A 17,033-nucleotide genomic window follows, 5' to 3' on the forward strand; every position below is an offset into this window, starting at 1 on the left:
AAAAAATTCAATGTTCATAATTTCAGCACTAAACTGATTTAGCACATTCTCAAGCAAAATATGACATGCTGGAAATCAAATAAGAGCAAAATGTTGTAAATAAGCAAGCATGACAGCATCTGTCAATAGATGTTAATATTCCAGGTCAACAACCTTACATCAGAATGTGAATTTCATTATAAAACTGAATAAAGTAATCCACTGCAGCTTTGAACTTCACAATACCAAAACATACATTTGAGTATTTAATACTGGAAGCATTTTGTTTGATTGTTTGTAAGAGTGTAAACAGATAAATCAGTTTGGAGCCAACTAAAGGAGAATACATCAAGCATATGGCAAAAGTGGGTACTGGAGATCAGAGTCAAGATTAGAGTGGTGCTGGAAAAGCACAGCGGGTCAGGCAGCATCCAAGGCGCAGGAAAATCAACTTTCAGGCAAAAGCCCTTCTTCAGGAATGGCATATGGCATCATCTGGCATATGGCTTGGTTAAAGATGGGTTTTAAAGATCATAGAATGGCACAGTACAGGAAGTGGCCACTTAGGCCACTGTACCTGTGCCAACTCTTACATAGAAATATCCAATTAACCACAATCCTGTGCGGTTTGAGCTATTCAATCAACAGTTATTTGCAAATTATGACTGAATCGCCTTCCACCCATCCCTTTAAGGCAGTACATTCAGAACCACATTCCTGTGTAAAAAGACTTCTTTCTCCATATTATGTCTTATGATTTTGTCAATCACACTAAATCTATGATTAGTGGTTACTGACACCCTCAACTGTTGGAAGTTTCTCCTTATTTACTCAATCAAAACCTTTTAGAATTTTATCAAATCTCTTTACAATTCTATGATTGTCCTTAGAACCAAGAAAATTAAGTCATACATCACAGAAACAAACCCTTTGGTCCAAACAGTCCACGTCCCTGACCATAATCCCAAACTAAACAAGTCCCACCTGCCTGCTCCTGGCCTGTATCCCTACAAGCCTTTCCAATCCATGTACTTATCCAACTCTTTTTCAAACGTATTAATTTTACCCACATCCACCACTTCCTAGGAAGTTCATTCCACACATGAACTACCCTGTGTAAACAATTTTGTTTGTGTCTTTAAATCTTTCTCCTCTCACCCTAAAAATGTGCCCCCAGGTCTTGAAATCCCCCAATCCTAGGCAAAAGACAATTACCATTAGCTCTAACAATAACCCTCATTATTTTATAAACTTTGATAAGTTCGCCTCAACCTCCTGCACTCCAGTGAAAAAATGTCCAAGCCTATCCATCCATCCTTTAACTCAAATCTTCCATACTTGGCAACATCCTGTTAAATCTCTGTGTTTTTCCATGCAAAGCTCAAGTTCCTCCTACCTGATACCATTCTACCACCTTTCTGATGTGCTCTCTCTAAGGATTTGTCATATTTCTGAAAGTTTTGTGCCCAGAATTGAAATATGGTAACCACATTTATTGATGACACCAGAATAATTAGGAAGATAGGCAAAAGTGAGGACTGCAAATGCTGGAAATCAACGAGGTAAAAAGAATGACTGCAGATACTGGAAACCAGATTCTGGATCAGTGGTGATAGAAGAGCATAGCAGTTCTTGCAGCATCCAACGAGCAGCGAAATCGATGTTTCAGGCAAAAGCCCTTCACCCGGAATAAAGGCAGTGAGCCTGAAAGCGCGGAGAGATAAGCTAGGGGAGGCCTCCCCTAGCTTATCTCTCCACGCTTTCAGGCTCACTGCCTTTATTCCTGATGAAAGGCTTTTGCAAGAAATGTCGATTTCACTGCTCATTGGATGCTGCCTGAACTGCTGTGCTCTTCCAGCACCACTGATCCAGATGCTGGAAATCAGTCTAGATTAGAGTGGTGCTGGAAAAGCACAGCAGGTCAGGTAGCATCCAAGGATAGGAAAATCGAAATTAGCTTATAAGGACACTACAGGGACATATAGATTATGAGTGGATAAAGTTCTAGAAAATGGAATTCAGTGGAAAAAAGTCTGGAATTATCAATTTTGGCAGGAAAAGTAAAAAAGCACATCATCTAACTGGTCAGAGGTTGTAAACTCTAAATTGCAAAGGGATCTCTAGTGCATGAATCACAAAATGTTAGTATGCAAGTACAGCAAGAAAGTTAAGAGAATGTTATCATTTCTTGCAAGGGGAACTGAATACAAAAGTAGCGTGATTATGTTTCAGTTATGTAAGGAACTGGTGAGACCGCATCTGGAGTACTTACCTCACTTAAAGGAAGAATTGAAATGAGTTGCAACCAATTCAAATAAGGTTTAATTTAAGACAATCCACTGATTCTAGTTATATTAAGATCAGGTTGCAAAAGCTAGGCTTGAGTCCACTGCAGTTTAGATGGATACAAGGCAACTTAATTGAAGCATATAAGATTCTGAGGGGTCATGACACCGTGAATATGGGGAGGGTGATGATTCTTGTGGTTTCTACAAATAAGATCACAGTTTCAAAATCTGGTGTTGCTATTTAAAACCAAGATGAAGTGACTTTTTTTTCTCTGTGTAGTAAGTCCTGAAAAAAAGTGTCCTTGAAAATTTTTAAGACAGAGGTGGATAAATTGTTAATCAAGAGGTTGCAAGGTCGTCAGAGGTGGGTGAAAATGCAGATTAAAAGGTTGCCTTCGGATCAACTCTGTTCATACTGAATGGCCTCCTCTTGTGTTGTGTGACTTCTGACCATAAAAATATGAACCAAGTCAAGGTCATCTGATAAAGAAGTAACACTCCAAAAGCTTGTGACTTTAAAATAACCTATATAACCTAGTGTCATGTGACTTCTGACTTTGTTCACCCCAGTCCAACATCATATTTTCATGAATACAGTGCATCAGCTGAGACCTAATCAAAATAATTAGATCCCACATTTTAAAAATAAATTCTTCTCAACTTGCTCTGCCATATTCAAACTTTTGTCCAGACAAGCCCAGATATCTGTTCCTATGATTCTACTTGAATTGCACATTTAATCTATATTGCCTATCATCCTATTAAAAGGCACAACTTTATAAAAATGTAATTTGTCACAAGTCTGACCATTTCACACGACTGTATCCCTTTGAAGTCTGTTACTGTCATCTTCACTATTTGATCCATTTTACAAGTGTCATCTGCAAACACAGAAAACACACCATGTTCATTTATTAGAAGAACCAGTGATCCTAGTACTGATCCCCTGAGAGACTTCACTGTATATCTAGTCTACAAAACAATCTTTCACCCCAATTGTTGGTTATGCTTTTTATCCCTTAACCACTGTTGCATCCAAACTAACACTATGAAATGAATCCCATGATCTTAAATGAGTCATAAGTCAATTATGAGATATTTGGTAAAATGATTTTTGAAAGTCTGCATCAGCGTCAATTGTAATCCTAATCAATCCCTGTATTGTTCCATCAGTGAATATGATTTGCTTTTAATAATCCATGCCGATTTTCATTTATTAACCCATATTATTGTCATCTCTTCAAGATTTCCACATCTGATACAAATCTGACCAGTAACAGAGATAAGAAGGGGAGAACATGTTTATCTCCCTCTGTAACTGTAAAAATGACTATTTAAGTATTAGAAGATCAGCAGGTACGGGGGTGATGGTTGAAAAGGATTTAGTGTGATCTTGCATTAGGATATGTGAAAGATGTATTATGAAGATGTGCTTTATGGATTTAAATTTGACAGTTGGTCATACATTTTAATTTTTAAAGAGGAAATTTCACTAAAATTAAGATACTGACTTATGATTGCCAACTTGCATCTGTGTGACCACATCCTGTGTTAATGGGAGATAGGTTCTCTGCAGGAGATACTAATGGTAGTTCTGGAGGTATGAACAGCTTCTTCCCATGTCATTAAGATGAAGAGTGAATCATTCAGGTGTTAATGTTCGGCCCATTGAAACTCGGCACTATTGCAATGGTTACAAGGAAATTGTTACAGACATAAGCTGATCAACTGACTTTTAGAATATACAAGCAACCTGGAGAGAAGTAATGTAACCTCGTGTGTGAAAGCTTGAATTTGGTTTTGAGCAGAGAACACAACCTGCCAAATTGACCATCTCTCTCCAACATGGCATCTAAGTTTTGAACCCAGTCTTGCTGAGAAAGAAAGGTGTGTCCATAGTCTTATAGCAAACAAAAGCTTTACTGAAAGTGTCTACTACATTGTTTTCCAGGAGGAAAAAAATACTAACCACATTTAAACAAATGGTTTCAGCTTAAGCACCAGTGCCTATTTATCCAAAAGCATGAATCTTTATTGATGCTCCTCTTCTTTCATCTAATTTTAAGCTAGCCAAATTTAATGTCTAAAACTCTGCCAACTTGTATATTTCTCCAGGATACTGGTGTCTGTACATGTTTACATGTACAAGCAGGAAGTATAATGTTTTTGGATATTGAAGTAAGGTATTAATATTTTCTACCTTAGGCTTTAGCACAATAAACTAATTCTTAATGTTTAACTGAAGAATACTTAATGCTTACAAGTTGCACACACCCAGCTCTGCACTGAAAAAGCAATACTGAATCCACTTAAAAATTCAAAATCCTAGTACAGCCAAATAAGAAGTGGTAAATGAGGACAACTTGTCTATCCCTCTTTATCTGGTCATAACAGATGTAAGATGGGAAGCTGGTCAGAAGAGCACTGGAATAGTCAAGTTGTCAACGGCCATGGTAGCAGACCCTTGAATCAAGGATGTTGCCTGCTCAGAGTTATGAATTTTTGCCACAGATCTTCATGTGACTGAATAAACCAAGTCTTGACTAACAGATCTTTGTGAGCATGGGCAAGATATCCCATGAGTTCGTGGAATCCAGATTGTAATTTGTTTCTGTTTCTTCCCTTCTCTGTTGCAACAATACTCATTATTTTGAATTGTAGCCACTTATTAATGTGATCCAGCTTGATGACAAATTGTCACCATTTTGAACAAAAATATCAGCAAGCTTTTTCACATCATCAATATCAATGAAACTCTCTTTGAAGAGTGGCAGCAGAGTATCTTTTAATTATTTTCTTTCTCCTCCCCTGAAACACTGGCCATGTGAAAGTTGGGGTAAAAAGATCTGGCAAGGATGATACATTTTGCATTCCAAACACAGAACCCGGTCTATCAAAGTTGATTGAGCAGCTTTGTCTGCATCCTTGTGAAACTGGGTTCAAACCTAGCATTTGTTCAACAATCCTCATTGAATATGGAGGGTGTGGCTAGTTACGTATGGAGATTAAGAAACATAAGGGAGAGTTTTAGCAGCAAATGGGCTAAGGCAGGACGAAGAACATAATAGCAGAGCGGTAGATGTTAAAAAGAATAATCAGACAGGGTATCCAGGTTTAGAAAGACCTGTTTTATTCCAAGACAGTGGCTAGATAACAGAATCTGTGATGGGGTCCAAAGGCATATTTCAAATGTTTAATCAGAAGAAACTTTTGACCATTTATTATGTGATGGCAGACAAGTTGGCAACAATACTGGAGGTGTTGAGAGAGGTGATAGGTAGAGATGGATGTCATCAGTGTACATGAGACAGCTGTTGGGCTTTTAGATGACATCACCAAGAGATAGTTCGTAGTTTAAGCTCGGTTCATGAGATTATGGGCATTAATGGCTCGGCTAGCATTTACTACTCTAATGGTGATAATAAATTGAGCCACTGCAGTCCATATAGTGCAAGCACATCAACAGAGCTTTTAGTTAGGCAGTTCCAAGATCTTGATGCACTGACATCTAAGAAACAATAAAAAAAGTTTCAGTTCAGAATAGTGTGACACTTTGAAGGGAATTTAGCAAGTAGTAATATTTCCATGTGTGTTTCCCTTGTCCTTACAGGTGGAAGAGCTCATAAACTTGGAAGGTCACTTTGAAAATAAAACTTTGCAAAATAGCTGCAGTGCCTCAAATGGATAGTGTACACTGTAGCCTGGCTATATTGATGGTGGAAAGAGTGAATATTTAAGGTGGTAAATGAGGTGCTATCTAGTTAGCTGCTCTGTTGAGGATGGTGTTAAGCTTCACATGTGTTGATAAAGCTGTACTTTTCCAGATAAATGGGACAGTATTCCATCATACTCTTGTTTTGTCCCTTGTCAAGTAAGGCTTTAGGAAGTTGAGGAACAAGTTAATCTCTGTAGAATTCAAAATTGCTGAAAATGTGTTGCTGGTCAAAGCACAGCAGGCCAGGCAGCATCTCAGGAATAAAGAATTCGACGTTTCGAGCATAAGCTCTTCATCAGGAATGAGAGAGAGTAGCCAAGCAGGCTAAGATAAAAGGTGGGGAGGAGGGACTTGGGGGAGGGGCGATGGAGGTGGGATAGGTGGAAGGAGGTCAAGGTGAGGGTGATAGGCCGGAGTGGGGTGGGGGCGGAGAGGTCAGGAAGAAGATTGCAGGTTAGGAGGGCGGTGCTGAGTTGAGGGAACCGACTGAGACAAGGTGGGGGGAGGGGAAATGAGGAAACTGGAGAAATCTGAATTCATACCTTGTGGTTGGAGGGTTCCCAGGCGGAGGATGAGGCGCTCCTCCTCCAGCCGTCGTGTTGTTATGTTCTGCCGGTGGAGGAGTCCAAGGACCTGCATGTCCTCGGTGGAGTGGGAGGGAGAGTTAAAGTGTTGAGCCACGGGGTGGTTGGGTTGGTTGGTCCGGGCGTCCCTGAGGTGTTCTCTGAAGCGTTCCGCAAGTAAGCGGCCCGTCTCCCCAATATAGAGGAGGCCACATCGGGTGCAGCAGATGCAATAGATGATGTGTGTGGAGGTACAGGTGAACTTGTGGCGGATATGGAAGGATCCCTTGGGGCCTTGGAGGGAAGTGAGTGTGGAGGTGTGGGCGCAAGTTTTACATTTCCTGCGGTTGCAGGGGAAGGCTCCTCCGCCCTTGAAACCACTTCCTGCTCCTCCGCCCTTGAACCACTTCCCGCTCCTCCGCCCTTGAAGATTCCCCCCAGACGTGATCGACGATGCCCTCCACCGCATCTCCTCTACTTCCCGCTCCTCCGCCCTTGAACTGCTCCCAGGAGGACCAGTTCCAACACCGCACAGCCCAGACGGCCTCCTTCTTCAAGGACCGCAGATTCCCCCCAGACGTGATCGACGATGCCCTCCACCGCATCTCCTCCACTTCCCGCTCCTCCGCCCTTGAAACCTATATTCCCAATTCCTTCGTCTCCGCCGCATCTGCTCCCAGGAGGACCAGTTCCAACACCGCACAGCCCAGATGGCCTCCTTCTTCAAGGACCGCAGATTCCCCCCAGACGTGATCGACGATGCCCTCCACCGCATCTCCTCCACTTCCCGCTCCTCCACCCTTGAGCCCCGCTCCTCCAACCGCCACCAAGACAGAACCCCACTGGTTCTCACCTACCACCCCACCAACCTCCGCATACAACGTATCATCCGCCGTCATTTCCGCCACCTCCAAACGGACCCCACCACCAAGGATATATTTCCCTCCCCTCCCCTATCAGCGTTCCGCAAGGACCACTCCCTTCGTGACTCCCTCGTCAGATCCACACCCCCCACCAACCCAACCTCCACCCCTGGCACCTTCCCCTGCAACCGCAGGAAATGTAAAACTTGCGCCCACACCTCCACACTCACTTCCCTCCAAGGCCCCAAGGGATCCTTCCATATCCGCCACAAGTTCACCTGTACCTCCACACACATCATCTATTGCATCTGCTGCACCCGATGTGGCCTCCTCTATATTGGGGAGACGGGCCGCTTACTTGCGGAACGCTTCAGAGAACACCTCAGGGACGCCCGGACCAACCAACCCAACCACCCCGTGGCTCAACACTTTAACTCTCCCTCCCACTCCACCGAGGACATGCAGGTCCTTGGACTCCTCCACCGGCAGAACATAACAACACGACGGCTGGAGGAGGAGCGCCTCATCCTCCGCCTGGGAACCCTCCAACCACAAGGTATGAATTCAGATTTCTCCAGTTTCCTCATTTCCCCTCCCCCCACCTTGTCTCAGTCGGTTCCCTCAACTCAGCACCGCCCTCCTAACCTGCAATCTTCTTCCTGACCTCTCCGCCCCCACCCCACTCCGGCCTATCACCCTCACCTTGACCTCCTTCCACCTATCCCACCTCCATCGCCCCTCCCTCCTCCCTACCTTTTATCTTAGCCTGCTTGGCTACTCTCTCTCATTCCTGATGAAGAGCTTATGCTCGAAACGTCGAATTCTCTATTCCTAAGATGCTGCCTGGCCTGCTGTGCTTTGACCAGCAACACATTTTCAGCTGTGATCTCCAGCATCTGCAGACCTCATTTTTTACTCGAAGAATTCAAAATTGACCTGTTTTTATAGCTACACAATTTATATGGCAGGTCTTGTTAATTTTATGGTCAACAGAGACATTTCTCTTCCACTCTTTCCTCCAGATATTGATGGTGTGGTTTTAGCAATGGTAATGCCTTTGACTGTCAAGGAAATAAACTCTCCCTTGATGATAATTATTGCCTGACATTTTTGATGCGAATGCTACTTGCAACTTATCTGTACAGTCCTGAATTTTGTTTAGATTTTGTTCCATATGGACAATGGCTGCTTCATTATTGAGGGTTTGCAAAGGGAGCTCAAAACTGTGCAAACAAAAAGCATTCACACTTCTGACTCATTGATGAATCAACTTAAGATGGCTGATACCCTGATAAATTAATGTAGTGACATGACAGGACCAAGAAGATTGATTGGAGTCTTACACAGCACAAAGAATAGTAGTTACACTTGATACCCAAATATTAAGGTCATCTAAACTCCTTAAGTTTAGGCCAGTGAAGAGTTGCCCCTAAATCGAATAATTAGGATTCCTTGATACCAAGTTCAAAGAGCGCAATGATGTCAAAGATGCCTTTTGCACTCAAACCATGTTCCACCATCATTAAAGGAAGATAATCATTGAAACCACTCCTTCCATCTGTGTTTTTGAAAATTTTCTATTACCACTCATCGTTGGACACAAAAAGACAGCAAAGGTTTGGTCTAATCCATTAGTCATGTAATTGCTTAGCACTAAATATAACTGCTTTCACTATTTTCAATGTAGTGGCTTCGCTGACTTAGTATGTGAGTTTAGATGACTTTAATATTTGGGTATCAAGTGTACCCAGAGGCAGAGGCATGAAAAGCCATGAAGTTTAAATGGCTACAATGGTGGATTAGTGGTTTACACTGTTGCCACACAGCGCCAGGGTCTCTGGTTTGGTTCCAGCCTCGGAGCGACTGTCTGTGTGGAGTTTGCACATTCTCCCCGTGTCTGCATGGGTTTCTGCCAGGTGCTTCGGCTTCCTCCCATAGTCCAAAGGTGTGCAGGTTAGGTGGACTGGCCAGCTAAATTACCCGTAGTGTTCAGGGATGTGTAGGTTAGGTGCGTTAGCCATGTGAAATGCAGGGTTACAGAGATAGGGTAGGGAAATATATCTGGGTAGGAGGATTGGTGTGGATTTCTTGGGCGGAATGGCCTGTTTCCACACTGTGGGGATTCTATATAAAAAAAGAATAGAACTAGATTACTGTGATCACACTAAGCTAATCAATGGCATGGTCAACCATGTCAATTATCGAAAAGGATGAAGAGGGATAGTGCCTCAAAGATTTAGTTAAATGGAATGACATTTGTGATAGGTCAGAAATCTCTTGGAGTGGTCCAAATAAGGTAGTGTAAGAAAAATGAGCACACACTCAGGAGTTCACAATATGTATATATTTAATGCAGATATGATGCATTCACAATATCTTAATATATTTAAAACAAAATTTTCAGCCCTAATCCTCACCATTTTTTTTCCCCTTAGTCTCCTAAATATGGCTGACTCTTTCTGGGCTGCTTTTCCATTGGGCTAGTTATCTTCTAGCATGTTAATCATTGCACTTATGTAGACCTGAATAGCAAGTTGTCATCAAGGGACATCACAGACAAACTTAACAATGATGTGCACTTGACGTCTACACTTACATACTTTTCTAGAGTCAGTCAGAAAACAGCGATCAGCTCAAAAAACATGGTTGGCTTTTATTTTTTTCTATCCCATGGGCAAAGAGATCAATGGAACACCCCTTAATTCAGGATTGATCAGCAATCAAAACAGCACGCATTTGATGAACATGGTTTAGAGAAAAATCTTGAATCACCATGAATTAATAACCTGTGAAGTATTGCTACTGTTATATATACATGTGTGACACAGCTGCTATTGCAAACAACGAAGTCCCAGTGACATAAATATCAAGAATACCTGGTAAATTTTGTTTTGCTGGTATTGACTAACATTTTATTTAGCATCTTTTTACACACTGACTTTGAGCACAAACTCAATTTTGAGGCATTAAATACACCAATTGGGAAACCATGTTTATTAGTTTCTGCGGTCTGTCTTATTTCAAATTTGCATTGTAATTCCAAGTGCCAAAGTATTTACCTTGTAAAGACTCTTAGTGTCGCTCTACTGAAATGCTTTTTTTAAAATGTGGGAACTGACTATAAATAAAATTAATTTTTTTTAACTACAATATGGAATGTGCAGTTTTAAACCCAACTGATTTAGTAATGAGGGTCTAAAAATTCATTTCTATAATATATTCTTACATTTTTAAAAACTATCATTTTTGTCACTATGCTGAGTACAGTTGAAAAGAAAAGGTGATTATTAAATCTAAATATTCAAAACATAATCACTCAGTGAAAAAGAGACCTAGTCTGCATTTCATCATTCTGATGAAATTTAAAACTGCTCATGTAAAAAATAGTAATTGCTTAATCTTTGTATTCAGAAACAATTTAAGATTGGCTATTCATGACTTCCAAGGCTAAAAAGTTCAATTACTCTCACAAAGAAGAATAATAAGACTGGAATGATGAATTAAATATGGCGAAGTATTTACTACTACCTGCTTCTTTGTCGGACTTCACTCTCAATATAGCCTAGTGGTACACGGAGCCAGGTATTGCAGTCAACATATTGACGACCCAATGGAACCAAAGGTAGTTGTGCCTTGTGAAATTCTTCAGTCTCTTTTAAAGAATAAACTTTACCTTTATAGGTACAGACAGAGCACAAGTTCAACATTTAAAATCAATACACTAAGAAATATGTTCAACTGACTAATGGATATGCAATTTATACAATGATTCATCCATGATTGTAGACACAGCCCCTTCTATGTTCCTAGAATGCCCTGTATTAATCCCATACTTAAAGGTTTCATACTGTTGCTCAGCTGATTTATCAATAACCTTTCTTCCCTATTTATGCAGATGTCATTTTTTATTTTTTATTTAGATTCCCTACAGTGTGGAAACAGGCCCTTTGGCCCATCAAATCCACACCAACCCTCCGAAGAGTAACCCACCCAGACTTATTTCCCTCTAACTAATGCACCTAACTCTATGGGCAATTTGACACAGCCAATTTACCTGCCCTGCACATTTTTGGACTGTGGGAGGAAACCGGAGCACCCGGAGGAATCCCTCATAGACACGGGGAGAATGTGCAAACTCCACACAGACAGTCGCCCAAGGCTGGAATTGAACCCAGCACCCTGGTGCTGTTAGGCACCAGTGCTAACCACTGAGCCACCATACTGCCCCAATCCCTTTCATTTCTTTATAGTTTGCTTTCATCAATCAACTTGAATATCAATATTTAATTTTCTCCTCTGTAGAAATAATGTTTAATCATACTAACATTCAACTTTGTGATTCTGAAAAATGCCCTTGGGTTGTTGGTAACTGGTCAAGTACATTTATTGCCAGTGCTTAATTCAAATGAAAAATCTGATGATAGACTTTCTCCTTGAATTGTCGGGAGTCTTAATGCTGACACAGATTTCCTCTCTCATCATCCCAAAACATGATGGAAAGAAATCTTAGGATACTGATCAAGCACCAATGAAATAACAACATTACATGTCCAAACCATGCTGATTTGTGAAGCAGGAAAGTCAGTGATGATGATGCTTCCCATGACATCCTGCATGTCCTTATCAATACAGACGAGATGAAGAAAAGTACTGTAAAGGCAACATTAGCAAATTGCTGGACAGCATCTTGCAATGAGTACATACTGCTCACTGATGTCCATTGGCAATAATAGGGCAGGCACAGGGTTCGGTAATAGCCTACTGGCCAAGCCAAATGCTTTATCCAGAATAAGTTTGGAGACCCAAGCATTGGAACAGTTGTACCTACCAAGGTGAGTGATATTTCTGAAAACCTCCTAAAAGGAGTGCAGTGATGGATAAGGTTGGAGAACTCGGTAGGATAATCAGAATGAGAATTCCTGGCATGTGCTCTTCTTTGCAGTTAACAATGGGGGCAGTTTGAAGCTGCTAGTCAATGGTGATTTACAAGATATTGATGTGGAACACATTAATAGTGATTCCTGAAGTATGGGAGATATAGCATGTCTTTCTCTTGTCTAGGTTTATGCAGCAGTAGCAGGAGCAGTGAGAGTGAGGACCAGGGGGGATGCCAGGAAGGTAGATTTTTCTCTTTAAGACTGAGTCACAGATGTACAGCATGGAAACAGACCCTGCAGTCCAACTCTTCCATGCCAACCAGATATCCTAACCTAATCTAGCACTTCACCCATCTAAACTCTGTCTATTTATATACCCATCCAGATGCCTTTTAAATGCTGCAATTGTACCAGCCTCCACTACTTCCTCTGGCAGCCCATTCCATACACGCATCACTATCTGCGAGAAAATGTTGCCCCTTAGGTCTCTTTTATATCTTTCCCCTCTCACCCTAAACCTATGCCCTCTAGTTCTGGACTCCCCCACCCTAGGGAAAAGATCTTGTCTATTTATTCTATCCATGCCCCTTGTGATTTTATAAACCTCTATGAGGTCACCCCTCAGCCTCCGACGCTCCAGGGGAAACAGCCTCAACCTATTCAGGCTCTCCCTCATAGTTCAAATCCTCCAACCCTGGCAACATCCTTGTAAATCTTTTCTGAATCTTTTCCAGTTTCACAACATCCTTCCATTAGGAAGGAGATCAGAATTGCATGCAATATTCCAAAAGTGGCCTAACCAATGTTTTTTACAGCTGCAACATGACCTCCCAAATTCTACATTCAATACTCTAATAAAGGAAATCATAACAAATGCCTTCTTCTATAACCTATCCACTTGTGACTCTTCTATCAAGGAATTATGAACCTGCACTCCAAAATCTCTTTATTCATCAACACTCCCCAGGAGATACCTTTAAGTGAATAAGTCCAGCTCGTGAAGATGCAGAGCAAAGGCTCAACAGGAGTGGACGTGGATACAGGGATTGCTGGGCCCCTGAATTGATATTTTTGGACTGTGGCTAAACTCCACATGTAATGTCCCCCCACCCATTCTCCTCCTGCTCTAACCAAAATAAAAGATCGTTTGTGAAGGCTTGATAAGGTAAAGCTTTTTTGTTTTTTTCCGTATTTTCAATCTCTCTTGATAATTCAGAGCAGAGGGGATGGAGGCTAGGGCATTTGCATGCTCCTCTTGCAGGATGTGGGAGGTAAGGATTACTACTGGTGTCCCTGCTAACTTTGCCTGGGATAAATGCACTCAACTCTAGTTCTCACAGACCGCATTAGAGAAGTGGAGCTGGATGATCTTTGGATCATTCAGGAGGCCGAGGGGGTCATACAGATGAGTTATAGGGAGGTAGCCACATCTAAGTTGCAGGACAAAGGTATCTGGGTGACTGTCAGGAGAGGGAAAGACAATAGCCAGACAGTGCAGGAACCCCCTGTGGCCATCCCCCTCAATAATAAGTATACTGTTTTGGATACTGTTGGTGGCAGGGACGTACCAGGGGAAAAACACAACAGCCAGATTTCTGTCAATAAGCCTGGCTCTGTGGCTCAGAAGGGAAGAGGGAGAAGAGGGAAGTGATAGGGGATTCAATGGTTAGAGGAACAGACAGAAGATTCTGTGGTCGCGAGCGAGACTCCCAGATGATGCGTTGCCTCCCGTGTGCCAGGGTCAGGGATGTCTCGGATCGAGTTCCCTACAGGATTCTTAAGGGGGAGAGACAGCAGCCAGAAGTCGTGGTACCAATGACTTCAGTGCAGAAAGGGAAGACGACCGCAAAAGAGAACATTGGGAGTTAAGTTGGAAGCTAGAAGGCTCGACGAATAGTAATCCCAGGTCTGCTACCAGTGCCGCAACCTAGAGAGGTGAGGAATAGAGAGTGAGTGCAGATGAACACGTGGCTGCAGGGCTGTTGGAGGGAGGGCTTCAGATTTCTAGATCATTGAGATACCTTCTGGGGAAGCTGGGACCTGTACAAGAAGGACAGGTTGCACCTGAACTGGAAGGGCATCAATATCCTGGGCAGGAGGTTTGCTAAAGCTCTTCGGGAGGGATTAAACTAGATTGGCCGGCGGGGGAGGGGGACCTGTGCTATGGATCAGATGGTGGAGTACGCAGTGAACAGCCAGATAATGTGTGCAGAGAGTCTGTGAGGAGGGATAGGCACTTGATAGGGTGAAGATAGACTCTGTGTGATGAGTATGTCTATTTTAATGGAAGAAGTGTCAGGCATAAGGGTGACAAACTCAGAGCATGGATTAGTACTTGGAACTATGATGTTGTGACCATTACAGAGACTTAGATACCACAGGGGCAGAAATGGCTGTTGGATGTTCCAGGGTTTACATGTTTCAAAAGGAATAGAGGGAAGGTAAAAGAGGTGGAGGGGTGGCATTGCTCATTAGGGAGAGTATCACAGCTGCAGAAAGGGAGATAGTCAATGAGGGTTTGTCTACAGAGTCAGTATGGGTGGAAATCAGAAACCGGAAAGAAGCAGTCACTTTATTGGGAGTTTTCTAAATGCCCTAAATAACAACAGAGATGCAAAGGAACAGATTTTAGAAATGTACAGAAGTAACAGGATTGTTATCATGGATGACTTTAACTTCCGAAATATTGACTGGAACCTACTTAGTTCAAATAGTTCAGATGGAGGAGTTTTTGTCAGGTGTGTCCAGGAATGGTTCCTGATGTAATATATAGATAAGCAGACTAGAAGGGAGGCCATATTGGATTTGGTGCTTGACAATGAATGAAGTCAGGTGTCAGATCTCTCTGTAGTAGAGAATTTTGGTGATAGTGATCACAACTCCATGACCTTTACAATACTTATGGAGAGGGATAGAAGCAGATGGTAGGAAAGGTATTTAATTGGGGGAAGGGGAAATACAATGCTATTAGGCAGAATCTGGGACGCATAAATTGGGAACAGATGTTCTCAGGGAAATGCACAACAGAAGTGTGGAGGCTGTTTAGGAAGTGTCTGCTGATTGTGCTAGACAGCTTTGTTCCACTGAGGGAAGGAAGGGATGGTAGGTTGAAAGAACCTTGGGTGACAGGAGATGTCGAACATATAGTCAAGAAGAAGAAAGAAACTTACTTAAGGTTGAGGAGGCAAGGATCAAACAGGGCTTTAGAGGGTTACAAGATAGCCAGGAAGGAACTGTCCCATGGATAAAAACCAGATGATTGGAGAGTAGCAAATGTTATTCCTTTGTTTAAGAAAGGGAATAGGGATAATCCTATTACAGACCAGTCAGTATTACGTCAGTGGCGGGTAAAGTACTGAGAGGATTCTGAGAGACAGGATTCATGATTTGGACAACCATAGTTTGGTTAGAGATAGTCAGCATGGCTTTGTGAGGGGCAGGTCATGCATCACAAACCTTACTGAATTCTTTGAGATGTGGCAAAACACATTGATGAAGGGAGAGCAGTGGATGTGGTGTACATGGATTTTAGCATTTGATAAGGTTGCCCATGGCAGGCTCATTCAGAAAGTAAGGAGGCATGGGATACAGGAAAATCTGTATGCCTGGATACAGAATTGGCTGGCCCATAGAAGACAGAGGGTGGTGGGGGATGGTAAGTATTCAATCTGGAGTTTGGTAACCAATTATGTTCCACAGGGATCTTTTCTTGGACCTCTGTTCTTTGTGATTTTTATAAATGATCTGGATGAGGAAGTGGAAGGGTGGGCTAGTAAATTTGCCAATGACATGAATGTTGGTGGAATTGTGGATACTATGGAGGGTTGTTGTAAGTTGCAACAAGACATTGACAGGATGCAGAATTGGGCTGTAAGTAGCAGATGGAGTTCAACCTGGGAAAGTATGATGTCATTCGCTTTGGAAGGTCAAATTTGAGTGCAGAATACAGGGTTAAAGGCAGTATGCTTGGCAGTGTGGAAGGACACAGGGCTCTTGGGGTCCATATCCCAGTGATCCCTCAAAATTGCCACCTAGGTTGATGAAGTTGTTAAGAAGGCCTATGGTGTGTTGGCTGTCATTAGCAGGGGGATTGAGTTTAAAAGCCACAAGATTATGCTGCAGCTCTGTAGAGTCCTGGTTAGACCACACTTGGAATATTGTGTTCAGTTCTGGTCAGCTCATTATGGGAAAGATATAGAAGCTTTAGAGAGGGTGCAGAGGAGATTTACCAGGAATGTTGCCTGGACTGAAAGGCATGCCTTATGAAGATAGGTTGAGGGAGCTAAGACTTTTCTTGTTGGAGCAAAGAAGGATGACAGGTGACTCGATAGAGATGTACAAGATGTTGACAGGCACAGGTAGAGTGGATAGACAGATACTTTTTCCCATGGCAGGAATGTCTAGTATAGGGGGCATAAGTTTAAGGTAATTGGAGGAAGGTTGAGGGGAGATATCAGTGGTGGTTTCTTAGACAGAGAGTGGTGGGTGCATGGAATGCACAGCCAGCAGTGGTAGTAGAGTCAAGATACGTTAGGAACATTTAAGTGACTCTTGGATATGCACATGAAAGTTAGTACAATGAAGGGTATGCATGTTAGTGTGATCTTAAGAGTAGGATAAAAGGTCAGCATAGCATCGAAGGTCGAAGGCCAAAGGCCTGTACTGTGCTACACGGTTCTACGTTCTGTGAGATGTTCATTTCTTGGCACTCATAACCACTCACCATCCAAACAGTTTCTAATACCATG

The 17,033-nt window shown here is 42.3% G+C and overlaps 1 protein-coding gene across 1 annotated transcript in view; it reads right to left on the reverse strand.

The window, feature by feature from the left end:
- Nucleotides 1-17,033, reverse strand: part of fam228a (family with sequence similarity 228 member A) — an 82,834-nt gene that overhangs the window by 367 nt on the left and 65,434 nt on the right. The window contains exon 7 of the mRNA XM_060821246.1: nt 10,937-11,081. Within this exon, the coding sequence (XP_060677229.1) occupies nt 10,937-11,081 (145 nt within the window). The remainder of the gene's footprint in view (nt 1-10,936; nt 11,082-17,033) is intronic.

This window comes from Hemiscyllium ocellatum, chromosome 3 (assembly GCF_020745735.1).
Source record: "Hemiscyllium ocellatum isolate sHemOce1 chromosome 3, sHemOce1.pat.X.cur, whole genome shotgun sequence".
Taxonomy (NCBI): domain Eukaryota; kingdom Metazoa; phylum Chordata; class Chondrichthyes; order Orectolobiformes; family Hemiscylliidae; genus Hemiscyllium; species Hemiscyllium ocellatum.